This window comes from Camelina sativa, chromosome 3 (assembly GCF_030686135.1).
Source record: "Camelina sativa cultivar CO46 ecotype springtype chromosome 3, ASM3068613v1".
Lineage (NCBI taxonomy): Eukaryota > Viridiplantae > Streptophyta > Magnoliopsida > Brassicales > Brassicaceae > Camelina > Camelina sativa.
Window position 1 is genome coordinate 23,058,631 of NC_141882.1, and position 26,321 is coordinate 23,084,951.

Consider the following 26,321-nt stretch of genomic DNA (forward strand, 5'->3'; position numbering starts at 1 on the left):
TGATCCTCCAACCAGTGCTCGATCATCAACTCGATCAGTCTCCTCGGGTGAAGGCTGGGGTTCATACTCGGATATGTAGTACTTGACCTCATTTATCATTGAGTGATCCATATCCTCCCCATCTTGAACATCACTGTCCTCAGTGAGGTAATCCTCATAGTCATCATCAAGGAAGATGGCTTGGGCAGTGGCATAATCCTTAGGGTTTTGAACAGCTTTCCCTGGGAGTTGGTTGATCTTTGGAGCTGGTTGGTTGTTGTGGTGGCCTTCTAGGTATCTAACCTTAGTATTGAGCGATTCGTACTTGGCGTTCAAATCATTGTATCCTGACTCGATCTTGTTGCTCATCTCTGCAAACCGTTTTGCGATGTCCATAGCTGCTGAAGCCTGATTCTGAATCATTTGCTGAAGTAGGTCGCGTAACTCAGCCTCTTGTGATTGGTTTTGCGGGCCGTGATGTTGTTGGAATCCAGGTGGTTGGTTGTAGTTTCCAGAGTACTGCTGCTTAGGTGCATATCCTTGATTGTACTGGACAGAAGGTTTCTGTTGGACCTGGTTCCCTTGAACTGCAGATGGGGACATCTGGTAGTGTATCCCTTGAAACGTTCCCAAGCTTCACTGAACGTTTCATTGTTCTTATGAACAAAGCTGGAAATGTCATTTCGCAGCCTTGCGGTTCTGGAGTTGGAGAAGAATTTTGCCAGGAATGCCTTCTTGCACGCTTCCCAAGTGGTGATGGACTCCTTGGGGAGTGATTTCTCCCAGATGTGTGCTTTGTCTCCCAAAGAGAATGGGAAAAGCCTGAGTTTGAATCCATCCTCACTAACTCCATTTATCTTTGTGAGGCTACAGAGCCTATCAAATTCATCCAGATGATCCAATGGGTCCTCCATTGGCAATCCATGAAACTTATTACTCTGTATCATTTGGATGAGACTACTCTTGATTTCAAAATTATTGTTCTGGACAGCAGGTGGCACAATGTCATTCCTTTGAGTGTGAGTAGATGGAGCATCTCCTGCTCCTATGTTGGTCCTTGCTTGAGGAGCTGGTGGACCGTTTTGATTGTCCATTGTCTCCTCAATGATTGCTGGTTGCGGTTGAACTTGTTGTTGTCTGAGTAGCCTTGGTCTGTCGATGTTGTCGATGAAAGGACTCAGGTTCTGGCTACCTTTGGATCGTGTTTGCATGCACATGAAAGTAACCGAGTGTGTACACAAGGGTCTACTCGATCCAGGTGATCGAGTGACGGGTCGGGTGGGTGCTCGGGTTATACCTGAGATTGAAAAAAAACTAGAACGAAACAAACAAGTTAGACTCCGAACCAATATAAACAAAAGAAATTGATCTAGCAAGTGCTGAAATCCTAAACGTAACGAAATAAAATCAACCAAATGGCAACGGCGCCAAATTGATAGCAGGTTTTTCACCTAGGGTATTAATTCCCTATGCAGTTGTAGTACAATCCAAATGGTTGTTTATGCTAGCAGGAAGGATGCAATCAGAACAATGCAAGTCAAACCAAACAATTATGGGTTTTATCTAACAATCCTAAAATAATAAAAGAAAAGACTATAAACAAAGAACCACACGACCTAAGCACTTGATGCAAGCATTCGAGTACAGGATCGGGTGGGGTGATCGAGTAAGCAAATGAAATATGAACAACTCGAGGGGTTACTCGATGCAGGTTATCGTGTACCTGATCGGGTAAGAGATCGAGTGATGAATGAAAATGCAAGCAATTAAAATACGAAAGCTTCTAAGGATGGGGTAATCGAATTCTAAGTGTTCCTAACCAGTACAGATGCCTTACATGCCTGAAGCAAATATTTCCTAGACGATGAATCTCTAAAATCTTGTTAAAACACTCTCGTGATAGAAACAATCCACCTTCACTCCCCTACCCAAATCTCGTTGGAGAAACATGACCAAGCAGGCATTAAGATCCGATTCATTATTGTCAGTAAACCCCTTACTCATCTAATCTCTTAGGCTAAGTGAGTAAACCTCTAGCATTGGTTGATTCAAGCATCTAATCTACACCTCTCAGTGGTAAAACACCTTAGATCTAATCTCACCCTCTCGGTTTGTTGACAGCATTAAGAACACCAATCTAGAAGGAAATGTATTAAACATATTCAATCAACTAAGACATCCTAACCGATCAAGAACACAAAATCATTTATCCCATCCCTAGAAACTTTACTTCACTACTCGGAAATCATAGCAAGAAACATAACAACAAATATGAAAGAAAATTGCATTATATTAAACGATAAAGTAGAGGGATAAGAGTACAAGAAAGAAATCTAAAAGAAATAATAAAAAGTTATGAAAAGAAAATCTAAAACAAAAGGGAAAAGTGTTTAAGTCGCTCAGTTCTTTCACAGAAGCTCTCGCTCTCTGGTTTGAGGGTCTGCGGCGTGCTCGTTTGCGAGGAAGGAGAGGAGGGGTTTATATATGGAAACCCTTTTGACCTAGCTTCCCAGACCTGCCCGATGGTCCACTCGATGGGGTACACGAGGATGAAGTCGGGTTACTCCTTGGATAGATCTTCGGGTTGTTCTTCCGGCTCTTGGATCCTCCTCGATCGTGTTGGGGTTCGGACTTGTTCTTCCAGCTCGATGGCTCCTTCGGGTACATGCTCGGGTTTGTCCTTTTTCCCCCATTTTAGGCTCTTAAGCACCTGTTTTCATCCAAAATATGCAAATGCAAAAATGCAACACCCTAAATGGCCTAAAAGTGAATTCCTACAGTTAATGACCTAAAGATGCTAAGTTAAGGGTATGAACAATGCAAAATATGGACAAAAAAGAATCCTAAAAACATGTAAACTAGAGAGTTATCAATTTCTTTCAATTATTGAATGAAATATTCTTTAGTTATACTAATGACAATTTCATGTAAATAATATAGTAAGAGAATGAAAACTAATATGGGATATGAAGCGTGAGTATTTTATATAGGAGATACGAGAAGGTATTTTATTAAGGAGAATTCTATTAATTTGGATATTATTAGTTTTTTTAAGTTATATATGTGTCCGTAATTGATGGAGAAATAAAACTACAAAATTGATTCGTGAGGGAGAAGACTATAATTGGTCATTAGATCCCTTATATATATATTTTGTAGTTATGGTATTATATCACTGGATTTTATAAATTTTAATTGGTCATTAGATCCCTATATATCTCAGCTATTGGTATAATATTATTACTTGTTTTCATTTTTATTGGACTGGATTTTCTAAATTTTAAGATTTCTGTAAAAACACTATAGCTACATATTTATATATAATGTTTAACTACATAGCTATCCAAATTAAAGTATATATTAATGTCATTTTAGTTCGTGATCATATGTTTTTTTGGGCAAATATAGAATTTATAGGAGCAAAATATTGTGTAATTTAAAATAAATTAAACAGTATGGGAGTAGACAAAAATATATATATGTATATATATATATATATAGCAGTGACAGTTTTATGTAATTTTATGGAATACTAAGGGTGAACAATAAATTGGGTACGGAGCTCTCTGGCGACAACACGTCAGCTTTTTCTCCAGAATACTTCTCTTTTAATATATAGGGGAAATCCTGCGTCAGCTGCATGAACTGCACCCCCATCCAATCGTGCCTCTTGGGAAAAGTACTTGCAATTGAACTCCTCCATGAAGTCAGCCCAAGTCATGTCCTTCTGCACTCTCCTAACAGTCACCGACCTCTACCACACATAAGCGTCGTCTGCCAGGTGACGGACCCCTATGTCCACTTGATACTCCTCAAAACACCTGACAGACTGGAAGTTGTGTACCAGCCTCGTCCTCCAAGCAGCAGCCACTGTAGGGTCGATAACCGATCCTACCCATCTCCCGTAGCATACCGATGTACTGAGAGTGAGCACCCGCTTCAATATCCCTCAGCTGCTGCACCTCCTCCGCAATTGGCGGCACCACCGGAGCCTGCATCGGGACAGCTCCCGTCAACCGCTCCAGCACCTGCGTCAACAAGTTTGTAATGCGGTCATCTCGACCAGGGGAGCACCCACTGCAACTCCCACACCCAGAAGTCTAGCACCACCGGCCAACTCGGCACCTACAAATCACCACATGATATTTCTCTATATTTTATCCTCACTCGCACAGTTTCGACAATCACTTTCCGGAAGGTCATCTATTCTGAGACTACTCCAATTCAAGCACGTCTAATTCTGGAATTCTCTCCGGACCCTTGACCGAAAAGATAAATGCACTTTGATAACATAAATGGTCAAATTAATTTTTTTAAATCTCTCCAAACTGAAATGTCACAAAATTAAATGTCAAAAAAATCAAAACTTAGTTTTGATTGAATTTGCAGCTTTGATTTTTTTTTCTCTAACTTTAATCTCACGATAAATTAATATTGAAACAGATAATTTAATACGTAAATTATGATCTGAATCGGTGTGATATATATATATATATATATATATATATATATATATATGTACAATGTTTCTTAAATTTAATTTATTTGTGTTATTCAATTAAAGTTGTCGAAAAAAAATAGGATCCAATTATAAAACAGTAAGCGGTCCAACTACAGCATTTTAATAATTTAAACATAATGAAAAACCAAAAGCATAAACTATAATTTAACTGAAATCGGCATAGAAGCACATGGGAGCGGTGATTGGTTTCTGACCGGCTCGCTATTCCAATAAATGCAAACTGTATTTTTAAGGTTGCAACTAAGACTAAACAATTGTAAATGCCATAATATCAAGTATATGTAGTTTGAACGAAATGAAAACAAATACATTCAATGAAGAATAATGTTTTAGACGCGGTTCCACCTTGACTTCCTTATCCAACAACACCTTTACACTTTGTTGCTTTTAGTCGTCTTCACTTTGATTTGAGGGAAGGATCAAGCAATGAAGATTATAATGCCACACCATTGTCTTTCTCTTAAACTAGTCAATTTCATTTATATTTTAGAAAGTGTTTACGTTTCTGATCATTCAGGGCTTAACCACTACGTCAATATCATCAAAAATTATATACACAGTATAATTTCTATAAATTAATATTCGATAAATAGATATATTTTTTTGTTCTCAAAATATTTTTTGATTCAGTTCTTTTATATCAATAAACTAATAATTTTATAAATTAATAAAATATCATAATTTCGACGTTGTTAACTCACAAAAGTTTTACTGTATATTGTGAGAGTATTAATCCTATCAGCATATGCTTGTATTTTTCACAATCAAATTGTGTGCATTATTTCGTTATCTACACACAGTCAATAGAATGATACTTAATAATAGAAATAATTAACACTAGTAAAAATAGAGCCTATAGCCATGGAATATTTTGTGGAGAAGGTCTCATTTTTGTGGCTATATGATCACACAGACACGAGAAGACACGGAAAAAAATCGTGTTTATACGATCGTGGACTAAAATATTTTATGGCTTTTCGTGACGTTATAGTCACGATTTTGACACGCGTATTTCATGACATTAATTGCCACAGAATAGTCAGGCAAATTTTTGTGGTCAGTTAGCCACGATTCAGTTCTTGTCTATTCAGTGACTAAGTAGACACGAAGCACTTGTGTCTAAACGATGGCTTTTTCTAACCACGAACCACCGTGACCTGGTGATTGTGATGAATTTAGGAATTGAAACCTACATCCCAAAATTCTATAATTTGAAACGTGAAATACAAATTCTAAAATCTGAAACGTGAAATATAAAACCTATAATACACTACCATAGATTTCCAAAGTTTTACAAAAAGATCAATGAGATTCCAAAAAACTTACAAAAGGTGATTAAGTATTACGAAAGATGCAATTATTTTGTGAAGCAAGCTAAAAATACAAGATACACAATAAAGTAAGAGACACACCGCTTATCTAAGTGCTTGTAAAGTAAAGTCACGAGTAGCACACCATTGTTCAAAGTCAGCTTTTTGATCTCGAGTCATAGGTGGAGTCGAGGTCGAGGCAGTGTTAGGCATTGCGACATTCAGGACAGTGGGATTAATAGGTGTTGCAGTAGGATCAGAAGGTTGTGTGATATGATCCTCCCAAGGATTCGGCACCTTCGAGTTGGTTGATAGAGACACCTTGATTCTAAAGACGACGAAGCCTCAAGAATAAGGATGGTGGAATGAATGGTCGCACAAGAGTTGCGGAAAGACTCTTGATATACCGGTTTGATCTTTCAGCCTCACACCAAAAAGATCGGATCTCTCAGCCTCGCACCAAGGAGATCGGGGTTTTGACTATCGGAATCACACCAAGTAGTCGGTTTTGATTGTTGGAATCACACCAAGCAATCGGTTTTGTTCACAAAGAACAGAAGAGAATCACTCTCAAAAAGAAAAGGTTTTGATAAAAAGTTGGATGATTATTTCAATGATCCTACATGAGTTTATATAGGATAAGAAAACTTGGTAACAAAGCCAAGTATTAACTAGTCTTAAAACTAAAAAAAACAATTAAGATAGATGGTTGAATGAAGACCCAATTCTTGTGCATGTATCCCTTCCTCCAAAGTGACTCTAGGTGCATGTATCTCAATTTTCGTCACTCTTCTTTGACCACAAAATAAAGTGATTATTTTGGGCTTTCTTGGACTTGAATTAGGTTCAAAGTGGGCTGGACTTGATAGGTATCATCCCCAATAGATTTTTCAATGCTCTCTTTGACCATAAGCTCTTGAATAAGCCCATTTAGTGCATCCTTTAGCTTCTTAGCTTTTGCTCTAGTCATTGGTCCTTCCGGTACAAGCAATGGTTCCTCAGCTACAAGCTCCTCAGGTTCAAGCTCAGCTACATGTTCCTCAGATCAAACTCAGCTACAAGCTCATCCTCCTTAGCCCCATCCATGATCACATCATCCCCCTCCTCTTGAAAAGGATTTGACCTCAAATCTGGATCATCTGCCACAAAAGGAACCAAATCAGAAACATTAAAGCTTGAATTCACATTGTACTTACCTTGAAGATCAAGTTGGTAAGCATTGTCATTAATCTTTCTTGTGATCTCAAAGGGTCCATCAATTCTAGGCATCAGTTTTGACTTCCTTTCAACTGGAAACCGTTCTTTTCTCAAGTGAACCCACACTTGGTCTCCTGGTTTGAAAACCATCTTGCGCCTTCCTTTGTTTGCTTGTTTTGCATACTGCTTTGTCTTCTCCTCAATGTTTATTCTAGCTTTCTCATGGATCTGTTTGACAAGGTCAGCTTTCTTTTTCCCATCCAAGCTAGCTCTTTCACTCAAAGGTAGAGGGGTTAGATCCAATGGAGATAAAGGATTAAAGCCATAAACAATTTGGAATGGAGAAAACTTAGTTGAAGAATGAACTGATTGATTGTATGCAAACTCAACATGTGGTAAACATTCTTCCCAATTTTAATGTTCTTTTTGATCAAAGCTCGCAAGAGAGTAGACAAAGTTCTATTAACTACTTCAGTTTGACCATCAGTTTGTGGATGACAAGTAGTGGAAAATAGTAACTTAGTCCCTAGTTTAGACCAAAGTGTTTTCCAGAAGTAACTCAAAAACTTTGTATCCCTATCAGAAACAATTGACTTAGGCACTCCATGCAAACGAACAATTTCCTTGAAGAACAACTCAGCAACATGCAAAGTATTATCAGTTTTGTGACAAGGTATGAAATGCGCCATTTTTGAAAATCGATCAATAACCACGAAAACTGAATCTTTACCAGTCCTAGTTCTAGGCAAACTAAGCACAAAATCCATAGAAATATCATGCAAAGGCTGAGTAGAAATAGGATGTCGATACTTTACCGTGATGTTGTTGATAGCTCTACAATCAACACACATGCGCCAACTTCCATTCTTTTTGGGCACAATTAGGAATGGGACTGCACATGGTCTCATGCTCTCTCTAACATGTCCCTTCTCCATGAGCTCATTATCTTGTCTTTGCAACTCCAATGTCTCCACAGGATTAGTCCTATAAGCTGGCCGGTTTGGAAGTGATGCACCAGGAACAAAGTCTATTTGGTGTTCAATACCACGGATAGGTGGTAAACCTTTCGGATTGTCCTCCGGGAATACGTCTTCAAAATCCTGTAAAAGAAAGGTTATCTCACTCGGTAACACCGGTGCAAGGTCAGAAAAATTCATGAGAGTTTCTTTGAAAACAAACATGATCAAAGATTGTTTTGAAAATAAAGCTCTCTTAACCTCTCCTTTTCTCACAAAGAAATTTGAATGCCTCACAGGTTTTCTCTCACATGCCTTTGACTTGGTTTTTCTCAAACTCTCGCTCTCTTTTTGGTGAATTGTGTTTGTGGGGTCGCTCATGGTGTTTGTTTCTTTCCTCTGCTTGAGAATCAACTTATCTTGATAAACTTCATGAGGTGTCAACGGAACTAAAATGATCTTCTTGCCTTTGAACTCAAAAGAATAACGATTGGTGAAACCATCATGGCTTGTTCTCCGGTCAGATTGCCATGGTCTTCCCAAAAGAATATGACTTGCCTCCATAGGTAGAACATCGCACAAAACCTCATCCTCATATTTCCCAATGACAATAGGAACCTTTACTTGGATACTAACCTTCATCTCACCATCATCATTAAGCCATTGCAGCTTATATGGCTTCGGGTGTTTCTCCGTAGTTAGCCCAAGCTTCTTGACCATTGTTTCACTCGCCACATTAGTACAATTCCCGCCATCAATTATGAGACAACATACCTTATCTCGGACATGGCACCTTGTATGAAATAGATTCTCCCTTTGCTCATGTTCCACAATCATAGTTTGAACACTAAGTGATCTCCTTGCCACCAATATCTCACCCTTTGCTGGAATTTCTTCAAGTTCTTCTAGTGAATCCGAAACCACCTCTTCATTTTCTGATTCAAACTCTCCATTCTCCAAGAGAATCATGGTTCTTCTGTTGGAACATTCATGTGCATAGTGTCCTCTGCCATGACACTTATAACACGTCACATCACGAGCTCGGGTTCTGGTAGCCTCAGCTTTGTCCTTGGTAACTTGATTGGCAACAATTGGCTTCGCTTCAGCCTTTGGAATAAGAACTGGCTTTTCTTCCTTCTGGTAACTTGTTTTTGGGTTAGATGAACCAGCACCATAAGTTATCCGCGTAGAACTTCTTCTCTTGAGTTGCTTTTCCACCAAGATTGCTTTATGTAACATCTCTTCAAGCTCCACGTAATGCTCCATCTCAAGCCTATCTTGGACATCTTGGTTCAACCCACTCATGAATCTAGCCATAGTAGCTTCTCGGTCCTCAACCACATCAGCTCTTATTAAAAGAATCTCCATCTCTTGATAGTAATCCTCCACACTTCGACTTCCCTGAGTCAGTCTCCTTAGCTTTTGATGCAGATCGCGGTGGTAATGGCCCGGAAGAAACCTTCTCCTCATGATAGCCTTCATCACAGCCCAAGTCTCAATCGGATATTCGCCATTACGTCTTCGTGAAGTCACCAACTGATCCCACCAGCTAAGCGCATACTCACTAAACTCAACAGCCGCCATTCGCACCTTATTGATCTCAGAATAGTGTTGAAAATTGAAAACTTGTTCTACCTTCTTCTCCCACTCCAAGTAGACATCTGGATCATTTTTCCCAATAAATGGTGGAATTTTAAACTTCAGCCCTCCAATGTTATCATCATTTCTTTCTCTGCCTTCTCGCACACGTCTAGGTCTCCTTCGGCCTCCTTGAGATGATTTTCCACTACGACTGTAGTAATCTTCAGCTCCTCCTCTTGGCATTCTTAACTCCTCCTCTACTCTCCTCTGTTGATTAGGCAAGTTTTGTGGTTGCCTTTGTTGTGCTTCTGCTTGAACTTCGTCCAACCTCTCATAGACTGCATTCATCTCAACCCTCATCATCCTCCGCATTTCTCCCAACAATGCTTCCATCTGGATATTTCGAAGTCTCCCAGGTTGTTCTACTTCATGGTTGTTATTTTCTCCGTCAGCCATATTTGAAGAAACCTGCAAGATGAACAAACTCACAAAAACAAAATCCTCACAAGTGTTTACTCTCAAGTGTTTCACTCACAAGTGTTTACTCTCAACTCTCAAAGTGTGTTCTAGTGACTCTCAAAGGTTCTAATAGAACATAAACCAATCAAACCAAATGTTTTCCAAAACAGTCGAAACAGAATCAAACTCAGCGAGATACCAAAAGATAAAATAGAACCGATTGATAGAAGTAGTTTTTTTTTTTTTTTTTTTTTGAAAAGAACAGAACTGTTTTTTTTTTGTGAATAGAAAAGAACCTTTTTTTTCTCTCTTTTTTTTTCCTTTTTTTTTTTTGTTTTTTTTTTTGTTTTTTTTTTTGTTTTTTTTTTGTTTTTTTTTTTGTTTTTGCTTTTTTTTTTTGCTTTTTTTTTTAAATAAAATAAATAGAAATAGAAGATGAAAAGATGAGAAGATGAAAATAAAGAAGATGGAAAGATAGAAAGATGATAGATAAAAGATTGAAAGATAGAAAATGATAGGAAGAAGATGAACGGTTAGAAGATGATAGAATGATAGAATACCAAACTCAAGGGTGTGCTCTGATACCACTTGATATGATCCTCCCAAGGATTCGGCACCTTCGAGTTGGTTGATAGAGACACCTTGATTCTAAAGACGACGAAGCCTCAAGAATAAGGATGGTGGAATGAATGGTCGCACAAGAGTTGCGGAAAGACTCTTGATATACCGGTTTGATCTTTCAGCCTCACACCAAAAAGATCGGATCTCTCAGCCTCGCACCAAGGAGATCGGGGTTTCGACTATCGGAATCACACCAAGTAGTCGGTTTTGATTGTTGGAATCACACCAAGCAATCGGTTTTGTTCACAAAGAACAGAAGAGAATCACTCTCAAAAAGAAAAGGTTTTGATAAAAAGTTGGATGATTATTTCAATGATCCTACATGAGTTTATATAGGATAAGAAAACTTGGTAACAAAGCCAAGTATTAACTAGTCTTAAAACTAAAAAAAACAATTAAGATAGATGGTTGAATGAAGACCCAATTCTTGTGCATGTATCCCTTCCTCCAAAGTGACTCTAGGTGCATGTATCTCAATTTTCGTCACTCTTCTTTGACCACAAAATAAAGTGATTATTTTGGGCTTTCTTGGACTTGAATTAGGTTCAAAGTGGGCTGGACTTGATAGGTATCATCCCCAATAGATTTTTCAATGCTCTCTTTGACCATAAGCTCTTGAATAAGCCCATTTAGTGCATCCTTTAGCTTTTTAGCTTTTGCTCTAGTCATTGGTCCTTCCGGTACAAGCAATGGTTCCTCAGCAACAAGCTCCTGAGGTTCAAGCTCAGCTACATGTTCCTCAGCTTCAAACTCAGCTACAAGCTCATCCTCCTTAGGCCCATCCATGATCACATCATTGTGTATGATTAACATGTTGGAGGGTAGCAGAATTCACCCCAAGAGCCTGTAGAATCACATTTAGTGAAGCTCGTGTTGCAACCATCTCGTCCTTGAACTCACTCTTCAAGGCAATCATATCATCTTTGAGTGTCTTCATGTCAGTCTTGAGCGTTTCAACATTAGTGTTGCGTTGAAGAGAAGGTCTTAGAAGGATCAAAATCCCGGTATTGACCACTACCTATTCCATAATTGCGTCATTTGCTTGACTTACCCCGCTGTGAATGGATATAAAACCAAATTAATATAAACCAACAATCAAAGACAAACATTCATATCAAAAGTCAAAAACAACTAGTCACAACAAAAGCTAAATTAAAATAATGAACATTCTCTTATGGATTGTGAATGAAAACGTGCAGACATCATACACCTACAAAACATCATCCACATAATACAAAAGTGAAAGTTATTTGAAGAGTACCTTGACTCCCAATAGAAGTTTTGCTACAATATTAAAAGAAGACATTAGTATTTGTGAGTAAGTGAACTTAGTTATGTAGAGTAAAAAAAAGTAGTATAAATTTTGAACACTTACCACAAAAGATTGCCACCAGTTAGTTTTTCTCTCTTGAGGAACAAATTTCCACCTTGACTTTGGTCCCATGTAGTTGCCGTGCCAAGTTATCCGGATTAATCCATGGACACAGGGGTCTATACCGAACCCGACAGAAAAAATTAAGAATTAAAGACAAAGAAGATTATACATTCATGATATACACATTAATAGAATTTTGCTAACTAATAACCATAAAGCGCCATTGATTTTTCTTGGATGGAGGTGTGGTTGGGCATCTCTTGAGGCAGTATGTAGTAGTGCCTCTTCGATTCTATGAGCGTAGTTGTTTGCGGCTGAAGATGTTGCGCTTGCAGATCCAATAGCTCTTGGAAGCATGGAAGGACCTGGAGGAATGGGAGAGCCCAAAGGTGAAGACCTTGCAGGCCTTCTCTATTGCATATCTGCAAACAAAGCAGAACATATACATTGAAAGGGGATCTGAAGAATAGACCCAAAAACCTAAACGTTTATACATTGAAATAGGATCTGAAGGAACTCATATCGAGAAGAGAAGAAAAAGATTTATACGGTAGATTTAAATTGGAAGGCCGTGTGCGACGACGGTCGGAGGCTTTGCCTGACGGAGTTATCGCGATTCGAATTGGAGAAACCCTAAATGTTTCTAAAGTGTGTTTTGTTGAGTGAGAGATTTGAGAATGAGATATTTTTTTTTTTAAGTGTTAAGTTAGGAATGGAGGCAGAGATATCAGGACGAGGGTTTTCTTGCTTTTAACCTAAACCGAGAAACCAAAATTAATTTTGATGTTAAAGTTACTCTATTTACCCGGGAACCCAAATATTTTTTTGGTGATTAATTTTTTGTGACCCGGGAAAACCAAAATAATCTGTTGTTTCGTTGATCCAATTCAACTTAAATAATTAGGTTTAAAACAATGAATAAATAAAATTATGCTGTAAGAAAATGGTATAGTTAAACTTATAAAACTGATATTAAATTAAAACATGATAACACATTTGATCACATTTTTACTTTGTGGCTTTGACGTGTAACATATTTTATTGTGGGTGATTGGTCACTATTTTATCACATTTTTACTTTGTGGCTTTGTTAACATAAATTTAAAGTGACTATTTCGTGACTAGTTTAGTGACGTCACTCATGTGACTGTGTCGTGACTATTTTTGCCACGGTTAGACCACGGCTTAGTCACGTTTTTACTGTTTTTTCATTTCTGTGACTTTATGTGACTATTTCATCACTATTTAAAAAAAAGCCACAGAGTAACCATGACGGAGAAGTGGCTATATGATATTGTTTTACTAGTGTAATCATTTTATGTTGTTTCTTAGAAATAAAAATATTTCATGCATCTTGGAAAAGATTAGAAGTGTTTATCTAAGTATAAAGAAAATAATTTATCTATAAATATGTATCTAATCTTTTAGTTCTTCTAGATTTTTAAACTCTATTCCTCTTAATTCATATCAGTAAATAGTATGTCCGCATATGTTCTGCTTGAATTTTTGTTCCCAAAAATTGTGTCCCGTATATTGTCATACATGAATATACCCTCACAAAATTTTCATAACCTGATTACTTTGGAACTAATTTGAACGATTTCCTAAAATATAATAAATCTGTTGTTTAATCTTTTTTTCTTCTTCTTAATATGTAAATTGGGTCAGTTTGGCAACATGGATATTTGATATGATTTTTTTTTAACCCTTAAGTGTATTCCCCAATTAATAGTATAGATTTCCTTCAATTATTGAATAAAATATTCTTTAGTTATACTAATGACAATTTAATGTAAATAATATAGTAAGAGAATGAAAAATAATATGGGATATAAAGCGTGAGTATTTTATATAGGAGATACCAGAAGGTATTTTATTAAGGAGAATTCTATTAATTTGGATATTATTAGTTTTTTAAGTTATATATGTGTCTGTAATTGATGGAGAAATAAAATTACAAAATTGTTTCGTGAGGGAGAAGAATATAATTGGTCATTAGATCCCTTATATAATTTTTTTATTAGTTATGGTATTATATCACTGGATTTTATAAATTTTAATTGGTCATTAGATCCCTATATATCTCAGCTATTGGTATAATATTATTACATGTTTTCATTTTTATTGGACTGAATTTTCTAAATTTTAAGATTTCTGTAAAAACACTATAACTACATATTTATATATAATGTTTAACTACATAGTTATCCAAATTAAAGTATATATTAATGTCATTTTAATTGGTTATCATATGTTTTTTTGGGCAAATATAGAATTTATAGGAGCAAAATATTGTGTAATTTAAAATAAATTAAACAGTATGGGAGTTGAGAAAAATATATATATATATATATATAACAATGGCAATTTTATGTAATTTTATGGAATACTAAGGGTGAACAATAAATTGGGTACGGAGCTTTTTGGCGACGACACGTCAACTTTTTCTCCAGAATGCTTCTCTTTTAATATACAGGGGATATGACCATATAATTCATTAGCACAAAGGTTTGAATTTTGAACCTAAGAAATGTTCAATAAACATATCTAAAATTTTATTAAACAAACGTCTGCGACAGACAAGTTAGATCGATAGCTACGGCCAATAATGGTTGCATGCGCGTAGGATGCTTAATTGATGAGCTAATCAACTGTGACTTGATAATTATGATAGATAACATATGTGGTCATCTACATGCACTGATAAACGCTTCTATGTCATTTGTATCGATATGGGATGTGATTATAATCTTGAGATATTACATCAAAACTTTCACATATCTAGCGAAAGTATTTCGAAACACATTTTCCAGACTTACGTAACTACAAGAAAATATGTTTTCAGTTTAGATGAAAAGTCGGTGACAATTTAAATTGGCCACAGCCACCGTTTGATTTATACGGAAAAAAAAGTTACCAAATACTAAATCATTGCTATTTGGCAATGATTTATTTTTGGGGCTTTGTAGATAAACGACTTTGCAAATGGCAATCGTTTTCGCTAGTGATGGCAACAACAGAATTTGCCACTAATTATATAGACTATAAGATTGATGGCCATGTTATAAATTTAATAATGTTATCACAGTAATTTTGTCACCTTTTGTTGCAATAAAACAGATATGTGCATGGATAGATTCAATGTTTATCAAAATATTACCTGTTGAGTGGCCCTATGTGACAAATTTGCCACTAAATTATACACTGATTAAAAAATGTTATCACAGTATATATCTGACCTTTCCACTGCTATAAAACAGAGATACACCATATTCTGAGTTTTAATAATAATTTTGTAAGTTTGGGGTAATTAAGAAACAAACCAGACTTAATGGTCTTATATGACCCCTTAAATCTATACGAACCTAAAACTTTAAGAGTCGGAGATCTGAAATATCTCATGGATTTTGTGGTTATATGGCTCGTAATGCTACAATTCATTTTAATGATGATTATTTTAGGTTCTTAAACTCTAATATGGTGTTACGATACATAAATCAAATGGCAGTGGCTTAGTAGTTTTTACTTAAGAATGAACTGTTATGTAGGTTTTAGGTAAGAGAACGATTTTTCTCCAACACAAAAAATTACTAAATCGCTCAATTTGACCATTCAAAATGGTGTCATGTGTCACATGCATTGAGAAGGCTAATCGGGTGGTAAAAATGCAAATCACCTTGATTAATTTATGCCTTTGGGTGATTTAATTTTTTTTTTCCTTTTGGCAACAATAGAAGTTTTACTATTGAAAAGAAACAATATAGCTAATAATCAAATATGAGGTTAAAGGTCCTTTAATAAAGGACATACGATTGAGGGTCCGTCCCTACAAGGCTACAAATGAACCGATTCTCCGCGGCTTTACATTGTCTCCTTCCCCTGACCTTCCTTCCTCTTCACTTCTTAAACTCTAAAGTCCTATAAATATCACCACCAGTTTCTCCATAAACATTACAAAGCCTCACAACTTCAAAAACCTCAAAAGACAATTTATTCGAACTCAAAAAAAAAAGAAGATGAAATGCGTGGTGAAGAAGCTACTATGTTGCGGAGCCAAGAGCTTCTCCCAAAGAGAGACATTACCGGAAGAAGGACGAGTCAGAGTCTACGTCGGAAACGACAGAGATACGCAATGCAAGTTAGAGATGGATGCTGATTTGTTGACCCATCCATTGTTCGAAAATCTCCTCCGGTTATCCGAAGAAGAGTTTGATCACTCATACGACGGTGCTTTAAGGATCGCCTGCGAGATCCAAGTCTTTATGAACTTGATCCATTACCTTAAGTCCACGAGTCATTCTCCTCACTACATGAGTACATCTCTACCATCTCAGTATCTTCATTAATATTAATGCTGCTAATGATCCACATAGAAGATAGCGTCCTTCTCACGTATGAGTACTTTGGAATTCACATTTATTCTTTAAAGATGATCTCTTCTTATTCTGCATTCCAACTAAGTATGGAAGAGGTTCCACATTTTTTATTTTATTTTTCATTTGGGAGTGAAAGCCAATAGGATTTCATCTAGATCTTTATTATTTTCCATCTTTTTTGGGAAATTGATATACATTTGTTTAAGTTTAATGTTGTAGGGTTAGTATTGTGGGTCAAAGTTATAAGATAAACGTTTGTTTTTGCCATCAAGTGACCATGACTTTTATTCATTCCATCAATTTACAGCTCTTTTAACAAAGTGTAAAACAATACGAAAAACTATCAACTTTTTTCTTTTCGTTAATTACTTTAATTAACAGGATGTTCCATTTAATCACCAATATGTTTCGGTCGCAGATCAGATATTAAGCTAAAATGTTTTTGCTTTAGGTGAAGTTTATGTACTTAAGGGCTCTTGCTTTGTCTTGGGAGGAAAGAAAGTGAGCCTTTCCTCGAAACAGGATTAAAAAAGAGATACACTAAAATAAGCTGAAATAAATTATGAAGGTCGTGAAATTAAATTAATAGGAATATTACAGCTAATATAAGACTTTATTAACAAGATGGATCATGAGGCTCCCACATGCCTTGGGGCTTTCACGATAACTGCCTAGTGTCCTAACCAATCATCATCTTTCACACGTATCCAACTGGCGGACTTAAGGAAAACACTATTAAAATCTACCAAACTCTTCTAAAATCTTTCATCTAATAATACACCTTTCTAAAAATGGGAGTAAAGAAGTCTCTTAAAATCATTTTATAAAAACTCTATTAAAAAAAAAAAATACGACATCTTACATAACAGTACATTTGATATTAAAAAAAATAGAAATTACTGTTTGAATGAATATAGCTCGGCCTAATGCTGCTTCTTTTTGGAATATTTTACATACAAACAACAAAAATCTAGATACTATTTAAAATTGCTAATAATTCAAAAATTATTCCTCAAAAACCGATTTTTTTTTAAATAGCACCTTTTTATAACAGTAGGTATTTTGTTAAAGAAAAAAAATACGAAAAAACATAAAAAAAAATAAATAAATAGTACTATAACTATAACTACAATACACTTATATGTGTTTGTAATATTTTGTAAAGAAAACAAGAAATAATAAAGAAAGAGAGAGGAGAAGCCACAAGAGTGAAAAAGATTAGGGAACATTTTATTTGATCAAAAACAATTTCTATATATTACTCTTCTTACAACACCTTATTTATAGTGAATTCCAAAAGACATGAGTCACATACTTATACACTTGGTAATTCACAAGTGGTGAACTAAAAAGACAAGTGGTAACATAGTGTAATATTACATGAACAAGTGTTATGACATGTGTTTTGTAATGGATTAATCACATTTGTATTTTATAATACTCCCTCTTGATTATCCATCACCATTGACGAGTTACGTACTACCTCATTAAAAACCTTTTCACGGAAAACCCAATTGGGATAAAAATCATGACAAGGGAAAAGAGTATAGTAACGTAATCTCTCCCTCAAAAAGATATAATCTTTCTTCATAAATCTCGGAGATGACGCATTCCAATACTGTGAATATGTTTTCTGAATGTGGTATTCGGAAGCGCCTTTGTGAATAGATTTGTTGAATTGTCACATGAACGGATGCACTGAACATCAACCTCCTTGTTCTTATCAAGTTCTTAAGTGTAGGAGAAGAATCTTGGAGGTATATGCTTTATTCTGTCGCTCTTGATGTAACCTTCTTTGATTTGAGCGACACAAGCAGCATTGTCTTCAAATAATGTTGTTGGCTCTTTATTGGTGACTATTCCTCTCGATTCTTGTATGTGGTTAGTCATTGATCTGAACCATACACATTCTTTCGATGCTTCATGAAGAGCAATTATTTCTGCATGATTTGAGGAAGTGGCAATCAAAGTCTGTTTCTGTGAGCGCCATGAGGTTGCAGTTCCTCCAATTGTGAAAACATATCCAGTTTGGGATCGGGATTTATGTTGATATGATAAATATCCTGCTTTTGCAAAACCAACTAGACCAACCGAAGAATTTCTAGGATAGAATAATCCCAAGTCAATCGTACCTTGAAGATAACGGAGAATATGTTTTATCCCATTCCAATGCTTGCGGGTATGGGATGAGTTATATCTTGCAAGCCGATTAGTAGCGAATGCAATATCTGGTCTATTGCAATTTTCAAGATACATGAGTCCACCGATAGCACTCATGTAAGGTACTCCGGGACCAAATATTTTCTCGTTATTTTCACAAGGTATAAATGGATCACTATCGACATTCAGAGATCTATTGACCATTGGAGTACTCAAACGATTCGCTTTATCCATATTAAAGCGCTTTAAAATCTTTTTTTGTATAATTTGATTGATGCACAAATATTCTATCTTTGCTCTATTTGAAGCCCGAGACAGAATTTTGTCTTTCCAAGATCTTTCATTTCAAACTCTTCTTTCATATGAGTTCTTGCATCATCAATCTCCTTTTGAGTTCTACTTATGTTTAGATCATCAACATATACAGCCATGATCACAAATCTCGATGGAGATTTCTTTATAAACACGTATTGGCATATATCATTATTTACATACCCTTTTTCAATAGGTATTCGCTTAAGCGATTATACCACATGCGCCCAGATTGTTTTAATCCATAAAGTGATCGCTGTAATTTGATCGCACAAACTTCATTAGACTTAGAGTCTAATGGTTTTGGAATCTAAATTCTTTTGGGATTTTCATGTATATATCATTATCCAATGATCCATATAAATATGTTGTCACTACATCCATAAGGTACATTTCTAAATTCTTAGAAGTCGTTAGACTTATTAAGTACCTGGATGTAATTGCATCCATGACTGGAGAAAATGTTTCTTCATAATCAACTCTAGGTCTTTGAGAAAAACCTTGTGCAAGAAGTTTGACTTTATATCGTGTGATTTCATCTTTCTCATTTTTTTACGCACAAATACCCACTTGCAACTAACAGGGTTTACATCTTTAGATGTAGTGACAAGAGGTCCAAATACATTTCTTTTATTGAGGGAGAGCAACTCAAGTTGCATAGCATTTTTCCATTTCTCCCAATCAGGCCTATGTTGGCATTTTGATACGGACCTTAGATCTGGAACATATTTTTCATGATCGATCTCTTTAGACACAGAAAAGAGAATATTCCATTATCATTATCGATTTCATCTCTATACCATAATATTCTATTTTGGGCATTGTTAATAGAAATCTCATATTTTTCTGTATCATCCCGAAGACTTTTCTCTTTATTTGGTTCTTCTTGAACCTTTTCATCTCCCATTTTCTTTTTCTTTCTGGGATTTTTATCTTTAGAGCCCATTGGCCTCCCCCGTTTTATTTGAACCTTAGCTTCATTAGCTTTGCTTCCATCAAATTCCTCTCTAGGAATTTCAACTCTTGCAGGTGCATTTGCAGCGGGGATATATAATTTTGTCACCCTTTTTGTATCTATGAACGCATCTGGTAATTGATTTGCCAAATTTTGTAAATGTACAATTTTCTGAACTTCCAGTTCACGTTGATTTATAGGGGGATCAAGATATATCAAAGATTGTGTATACCATGTAATATCTTTTGGTACTTGTTTAATTCCTCCCCCTTGAAACGATCTGACCCGTTTTTTATTTTTTAAATAATAATATAATAATAATAATAATAAATAAACTACGACTAGTGATCCCATACACACTAGCCACCTAACCACAATCGCAAACAACAGCGGAACAACAAATATCAATTAAATAACCAACAAACCAATATCCAATAATAATCAATAGTAGAATAACCAATAACCAACCCTAACCATTCCAATGTCAATACAGCAAGAAACAAGAAACCGGCAACCTAGCAAGTTCTAAACACCCAACTCGAGCAACCTAGCAACGCCAGAAAACAATCAATCGAGTCCCTAGAACATCTTCCTCTTCATTGCCTTGATTCCACGATCACACTTTGCCTTTACATGCACCACAAACACAAATTGAGATGCATGAGTATTTGATAAATACTCATTGAGGCAATCCTCCCATCTACTGGGCTATACACACAAGCAACAATGATCCAATGTTCCAAAACAACCAACAAACAAAATACACAAACCAGGAAAACGAACATCGTCTCGCTGGAAGGGAGGTGTCGACCGACACCAGCCTAGTGTCGACCGACACTACCCCACAGTGTCGATCAATGTTGTCTTGTTGTTGTCGACCGACACTCCACCTGCAACTGCGATCCCCTCGAAGCCGAGAGTCGGATCTCGCTTCTCAACCTCTTCCAAATCGTCCAATACTCAAAACCCATGCCGGAAACATCATTAGGAACCTGTATAATCCAATCCCCAACAAGAAAACACACAAAACAACAACAAACAAGCAAGAACAAGGAAATCAAGGGCTTAGATTAGTCATGGTCATGCACTCACCTCTTTGCAGGAAGATTCAGACCAAGAGCAACAAATCCAACCCTCGTAGCAAGCCTCTAGATCCTTCCTAGCTCCAAATCTCTCAAGAACAGCCAAGAAATCTCACCAATCTCTCTCAAAAACTCAAGAACTCTCTTTTCTCCCTTTTCTCTCAAAAACCACAAAGCGGCAGACAAAATAAACCTCCAAAACCCTTCTGGTCGACAATTCACTTATATAACCCGGTCCAATGGTTTTTCCTAAACCAAACGTCAACCGACACCAATATGGGTGTCGATCGACACCCACTCCCAAAACGAAGAGTTTTGGTTCGCGGGCGTTACACCCCTAACGATGGAAATTCATCTTCATTAAAATGGCAATCGGCAAAACGTGCCGTAAACATATCACCAGTTTGGGTTTCAAGATATCAAATTATACTCGGTGATGCATAACCGACATATATATATACCCAATGTCCTTTGTGGCCCTATTTTTGTTCTTTTCAGTGGGGCTATAGGAACATAAACCGCATATCCAAAAATACAGAGATAGGATATGTTTGGCTCTTGGCCAGATGCTAATTATAAATGGGAATATTTATTATATGCGCTTGGTCGTATTTGGACCAATGCCGCAACATTCAATATAGCATGACCTCAGTTAGAAATTGGGAGCTTTGTTCTCAATGTTAACGACCTAGCAATGAATTGTAGCCGTTTAATTAAAGATTCAGCCATGCCATTTTGAATATGAACATGAGGAACCAGATGTTCAACATCGATTCCTAATGACATACAATAGTTATTGAAAGCTTGTGAAGTGAATTCACCAGCGTTATCAAGCCTAACTTTCTTTATGTCATAATCAGGGAATTAAGCTTTCAACCTGATTATTTGGGCAATGAATTTTGTGAAGGTCGTGTTTCGTGTTATCAATAGATACACATTTGACCATCTACTAGATGCGTCAATCATTGCCATAAAATAACGAAACGGCCTGCATGAATGGTGGATAGGTCCACATATATCACCATGTATGCTCTCTAAGAACAATGGTGATTCATTCCCAATTTTGGCTGGTGATGGCCGAATTATGAGTTTTCCTTGAGAACATGGATCACATGAAAACTCATCCGATCTAAAAAGCTTTTGATTCTTCAATGGATGACCATTAGAATTTTGCACAATTTTTCGCATCATGACTGAACCAGGATGTCTAAGTCTTTCATGCCATATCTTAAATGTACTAGTAAACTTAGAGTTTACTAACATAAGATGCAAACTTATTTATTTTTGTGCAATACAATCCAGAGGATAACATTGGCAATTCTTCTAATATATGTTTCTCCTTAGATGTTATGCAAAGATATTCATTGTCATTCTTATTCAGAGTCTCTATATGATATCCATTTCTTTGGATATCTCTGAAACTAACCAAGTTTCTATGAGACATAGGGCAATATAATGCATCAATTTCAAATTTTGTTTCCCTTGGCATTGAAAATTTGGCTTTTCCAGAGCTTATAATAATCTTTGCATTACCACATATAGTGCTCACACTTCTAGTGAAGTCTTTTATTTAGAGAGAGGGAAAAAAAATTCTCTTTAAGTATTGAGTGTGTTGTAGCACTGTCTGGCAGACACATATCTACATCCTCAATCTCAAATTCTGACATTTTCTGAGATAAAATATTTACAAAATAAACATTAATAAAATAACAAAAAGTCTTACAAAAAGGCTTATATATTACAATAAAACTATTATTTAAAAAGACATTTATTAAAACATAAAATACATATCAAACTATGACAAAACATATTAATGACATACAGGCCTTATTCGCATGATTTTCCGTTTTCATGATCAACAAGAAAATCAGCTATATCAAGATGGGGTTCATCGTTTAGGCCATGGAAAGAAGGTCCAACTTCATCAGAGATGAGGATGGTCTCAACATCCCTTTCTTTTGCCTGTTGAGATGCTTGATACGGATCGGCCAAATGTTTTGGAATACAACAGGTTTGATAGCAGTGTCATTTCATGTCGCATCTGTAACAAGTACTTTCACCTTGTTTCTTTAAAACACGACCAACATTATTGACTTGAAGATGTTTGTTGGGTTTTCTTGCGTTGAAGTCATTAGGAGAGAGGACCCTTCCTTTTCCTCTTCTACGACCTCCTCAACGACCGTGACCACGGCCTTGACCGCGTCCGCATCCGCGTCCTCGTCCTTGCCAATTATTATAGCTGGATGTAGCAACATTCACTTCTGAAAGTGGAGCTGATCCAGTTGGACGGATTTGATGATTTATCATCACGAGTTCATTATTTTGTTCAGCAACATGCAGAACTTGCATCCATTCAGAATATCGAGTATACCCTCTTTCTCGATATTGTTGCTGCAGGAGTACGTTTGAAGGATGAAAAGTTTGGAATGTTTTCTCGATCATATCATAATCGGAAACTTCTTCCCCGCAGAGAGCCATCCTTGAAGTGATTCTGAAGAAAGCGGAATTGTACTCACTTACACTTTTCTAATCTTGAAACCACAGGTTTAGCTATTTCATGTTTGGCTTTTGGTAAGATTACATACGTTTGGTGATCAAACCTATCCTTGAGAGCGATCCAGATATCTACAGGATTTTCTCTCGTGATGTATTCATTTTTTAAACCATCGTGGAGATGGTGACGCAAAAACATCATAGTTCTTGCTTTTTCCTCTTCTAACCCCGTTTCTGATGGATCGAGGGTTTTGAGAATCCCATTTCATTTTAAATAGAATTTTGCATCTAATGTCATGTCATATAATTTTTCCTAGAGACATCGAGGATGGTGAATTCAAGCTTTGCCAAGTTTGACATGATAATATATAAATAATTAAAAAATTTGTTAAATATAAAATTTTGTGAAACGCTTTTGTCAAATCTTGTTTTAGCAATAAATATAAACTATCAAAAAAAATTATAAGCTATATAATATATTTATAAATTAAAACAATCATTTTAGGAGGCATAGCATTCCATATGATTTATAATATATAGATCTAAACATATGATCAAGGAGGCATAACCTACCATAATGATCAAGAATGTAGATCTATATGATCAAGGAAGCAGAGTCTATCATTATGATAAAAAAGTATATATAGTCTTTTACTCTATAAATAATACATCTAGTAATGTGCATACAAACTAATTAGATTAAATTTAAATAAATTTAACATAAGTTAAAGATTACCTCAAACTGATGACGGATCGAGTGTCGGTCGTGCTGATAACGTGTTATGAACTATAACTACAAAACACTTATATGTGTTTGTAATACTTTGTAAAGAGAACAAGAAATAATAAAGAAAGAGAGAGAGGAGAAGCCACATGAGTGAGAGAGACTAGGGAACACTTTCTTTGATCAAAGACAACTTTTATATATTTTTCTTCTTACAACACTTTATTTATAGTGAACTCCAAAAAACATGAGTCACACACTTATACACTTAGTAATGACAAGTGGTGAACTACAAAAGACAAGTGGTAAGTTAGTTTAATATTACATGAACAAATGTCATGACATGTGTTTTGTGATTGATTAATCACATTTGTATTTTATAATAAATAGCAGCTTTTTAATATAAAACCCTATAAAATTTTTTAAAACTAATAAATATTTGTATAGCACTAACAGTCTGAAAAAAAAAATAGGATTTTTAAAATATTTAGAAATTCTTAGCTGAATAACAAGATATTTAAAGAAAAACCAAAATCTTTTCAATATATATTCCGAAATGTCCAACTTTTAGTTTCTACTAGGTTATTAGCGATGGTATATCTATAGCAATCGATTCAAAATATTTTTAGGTCGTTATACATTCACACAAAAGTTCTATAATGATTTTTTTATTTCTTAACACAAATGTTTTTTTTAATATTTTGAATATCATTTCTTATTTAAAAGAGAAATGAAAAAGTAAACCTTATATAAGTAAAATTTTTTTATCTATATATATATATATGTTAGAAATATGTTGGTAATAATATGTTTTTAATAAATGATGAAGAAACATTTTAGTTTCAAAACTGTCAGATAATTATTAGAGAATTTTTGAAAAATACATCTTTCCCCATTTCTCTTTTCAGAACAGTCTCTTCCTTAAAAACAAAATTTGAAAATGCCCTTAAAAATTCTAAGATCTAACCAAATATTGTAACCTTATAAAAATATACAAAAACTACATTTATATGAGTGTAAAATATTATACATAAATTTTAACCTTATTAATCATATACATATTATCTTGTCATCTCCATACCATTTCTTTATGTTTTTTGGTCTTTAAATTACTTGAATATTTTTGATGATAATATTTTTTCTGTGACTAATAATATTTATTGAAAAATTAAAATTTATGTTCATATGTCTACTTATTGTTAATAATTTGAATTCCTTGAATTTTAAAATTAACATGGCAAATAGTTCAATTCAAATACACAATTAGAACAAACTCTAACACAACTTTTAGATTTTTACAATATTGATCAAAATAACATCTTTTGTTTCACAACTCTCCATAGTTTTAGATAATTTGGATAACCGGATCTTTCACCAAAGATATTTTGTCATAAATTAATTTATTGTATAAATTAATTTATTGTATAAGAGCTAACTTTCACTAACTTTCACAATTTTTTTCTAGAGATATACAAATGTATAAACACACCAAAACAAAAACAGAATCATCAATACCTTATCGATTTTTTTGTTTTGTTCCTTTCTATACATACTCGTTCACACAATACCAAAATTTTAAATTATATATGGCGACACGTAAATTCAGTCTCATTCACAGGCACAGCAGGAACATCATTGGTTTTGGATAAAGCTCACGTGATCTGAAACTTAAACATAAATCAAAATAAGAAAAATCAGTTAAAATATATATATAAAGTTACCTTTTCGTTTCTTCTTGTGCAGCCACGTCAGCAATTTTTCTTTAATAATTTGGGTTTTTCAGATGGTATTTTGCCCAAAGTTTTGCAGAGATAATTCAGGTCCACACGTTTTTCTATCCTATGGATTAAACTTATTAATGCCTCTCCTCCGCGCAGTGAAGGACGCTCCATCTCCACCGGTTGCTCTTCTCCTTAACTCACGATCCATGTCGTTTCACTATTTGATGTGAATTCAAGTCTTCCAGTCCTCTACACTTTCACTTATCCTTCCATGTCTTCCATCACAATGGCTACGGTTTCGTTCGTAACTGCTAATTATGTTCTTCCATCTTCTCTGATTTAATGGACAGTCCACTACTTCTTCCTTAAATTGTCGTAAGTCCTTCTATTATATAAATAAATCTCTTGCTATTGTCACTTCCTCAACTTACACTTGGCATTACATTCTCTTCTTAGAAGTATGAACTCCTCTTTCGTTTCTTTCGCTGACCTTAAAGC

At 35.4% G+C, this 26,321-nt stretch overlaps 3 protein-coding genes, 1 long non-coding RNA gene, 1 other non-coding gene and 1 pseudogene across 5 annotated transcripts; 2 read left to right on the top strand and 4 right to left on the bottom strand.

Moving 5' to 3' along the window:
• The first annotated feature begins 564 nt into the window (after positions 1-564).
• LOC147947577 (small nucleolar RNA R71) lies at positions 565-671 on the top strand. Its single transcript, XR_015595656.1, has one exon. It is a non-coding gene; the product is annotated as a small nucleolar RNA R71 (small nucleolar RNA).
• Positions 672-5,731: 5,060 nt separating this feature from the next.
• LOC147947578 (uncharacterized) lies at positions 5,732-10,201 on the bottom strand. The gene has a single exon (XM_087506565.1). It carries the CDS (start codon positions 9,999-10,001, stop codon positions 7,302-7,304), a length of 2,700 nt encoding a protein of 899 aa, XP_087362691.1. The 5' UTR covers positions 10,002-10,201; the 3' UTR covers positions 5,732-7,301.
• Positions 10,202-11,655: 1,454 nt separating this feature from the next.
• On the bottom strand, positions 11,656-12,027 carry LOC109131428 (uncharacterized). The gene is made up of 3 exons (XR_002037068.2): positions 12,001-12,027; positions 11,887-11,909; positions 11,656-11,680 (listed from the first exon to the last, which is right to left on the bottom strand). It is a non-coding gene; the product is annotated as an uncharacterized LOC109131428 (long non-coding RNA).
• Positions 12,028-15,934: 3,907 nt separating this feature from the next.
• LOC147947579 (auxin-responsive protein SAUR71-like) lies at positions 15,935-16,647 on the top strand. Its single transcript, XM_087495955.1, has one exon. The coding sequence runs from the start codon at positions 16,017-16,019 to the stop codon at positions 16,344-16,346; it is 330 nt and encodes a 109-aa protein (XP_087352081.1). The 5' UTR covers positions 15,935-16,016; the 3' UTR covers positions 16,347-16,647.
• Positions 16,648-18,107: 1,460 nt separating this feature from the next.
• LOC147947580 (secreted RxLR effector protein 161 pseudogene) lies at positions 18,108-18,770 on the bottom strand (annotated as a pseudogene).
• Positions 18,771-23,057: 4,287 nt separating this feature from the next.
• LOC147947581 (uncharacterized) lies at positions 23,058-23,580 on the bottom strand. Its single transcript, XM_087507351.1, has 2 exons — positions 23,471-23,580; positions 23,058-23,376 (listed from the first exon to the last, which is right to left on the bottom strand). The coding sequence occupies exons 1-2, from the start codon at positions 23,578-23,580 to the stop codon at positions 23,058-23,060; spliced, it is 429 nt and encodes a 142-aa protein (XP_087363477.1).
• Between the last annotated feature and the right edge of the window lie 2,741 nt (positions 23,581-26,321).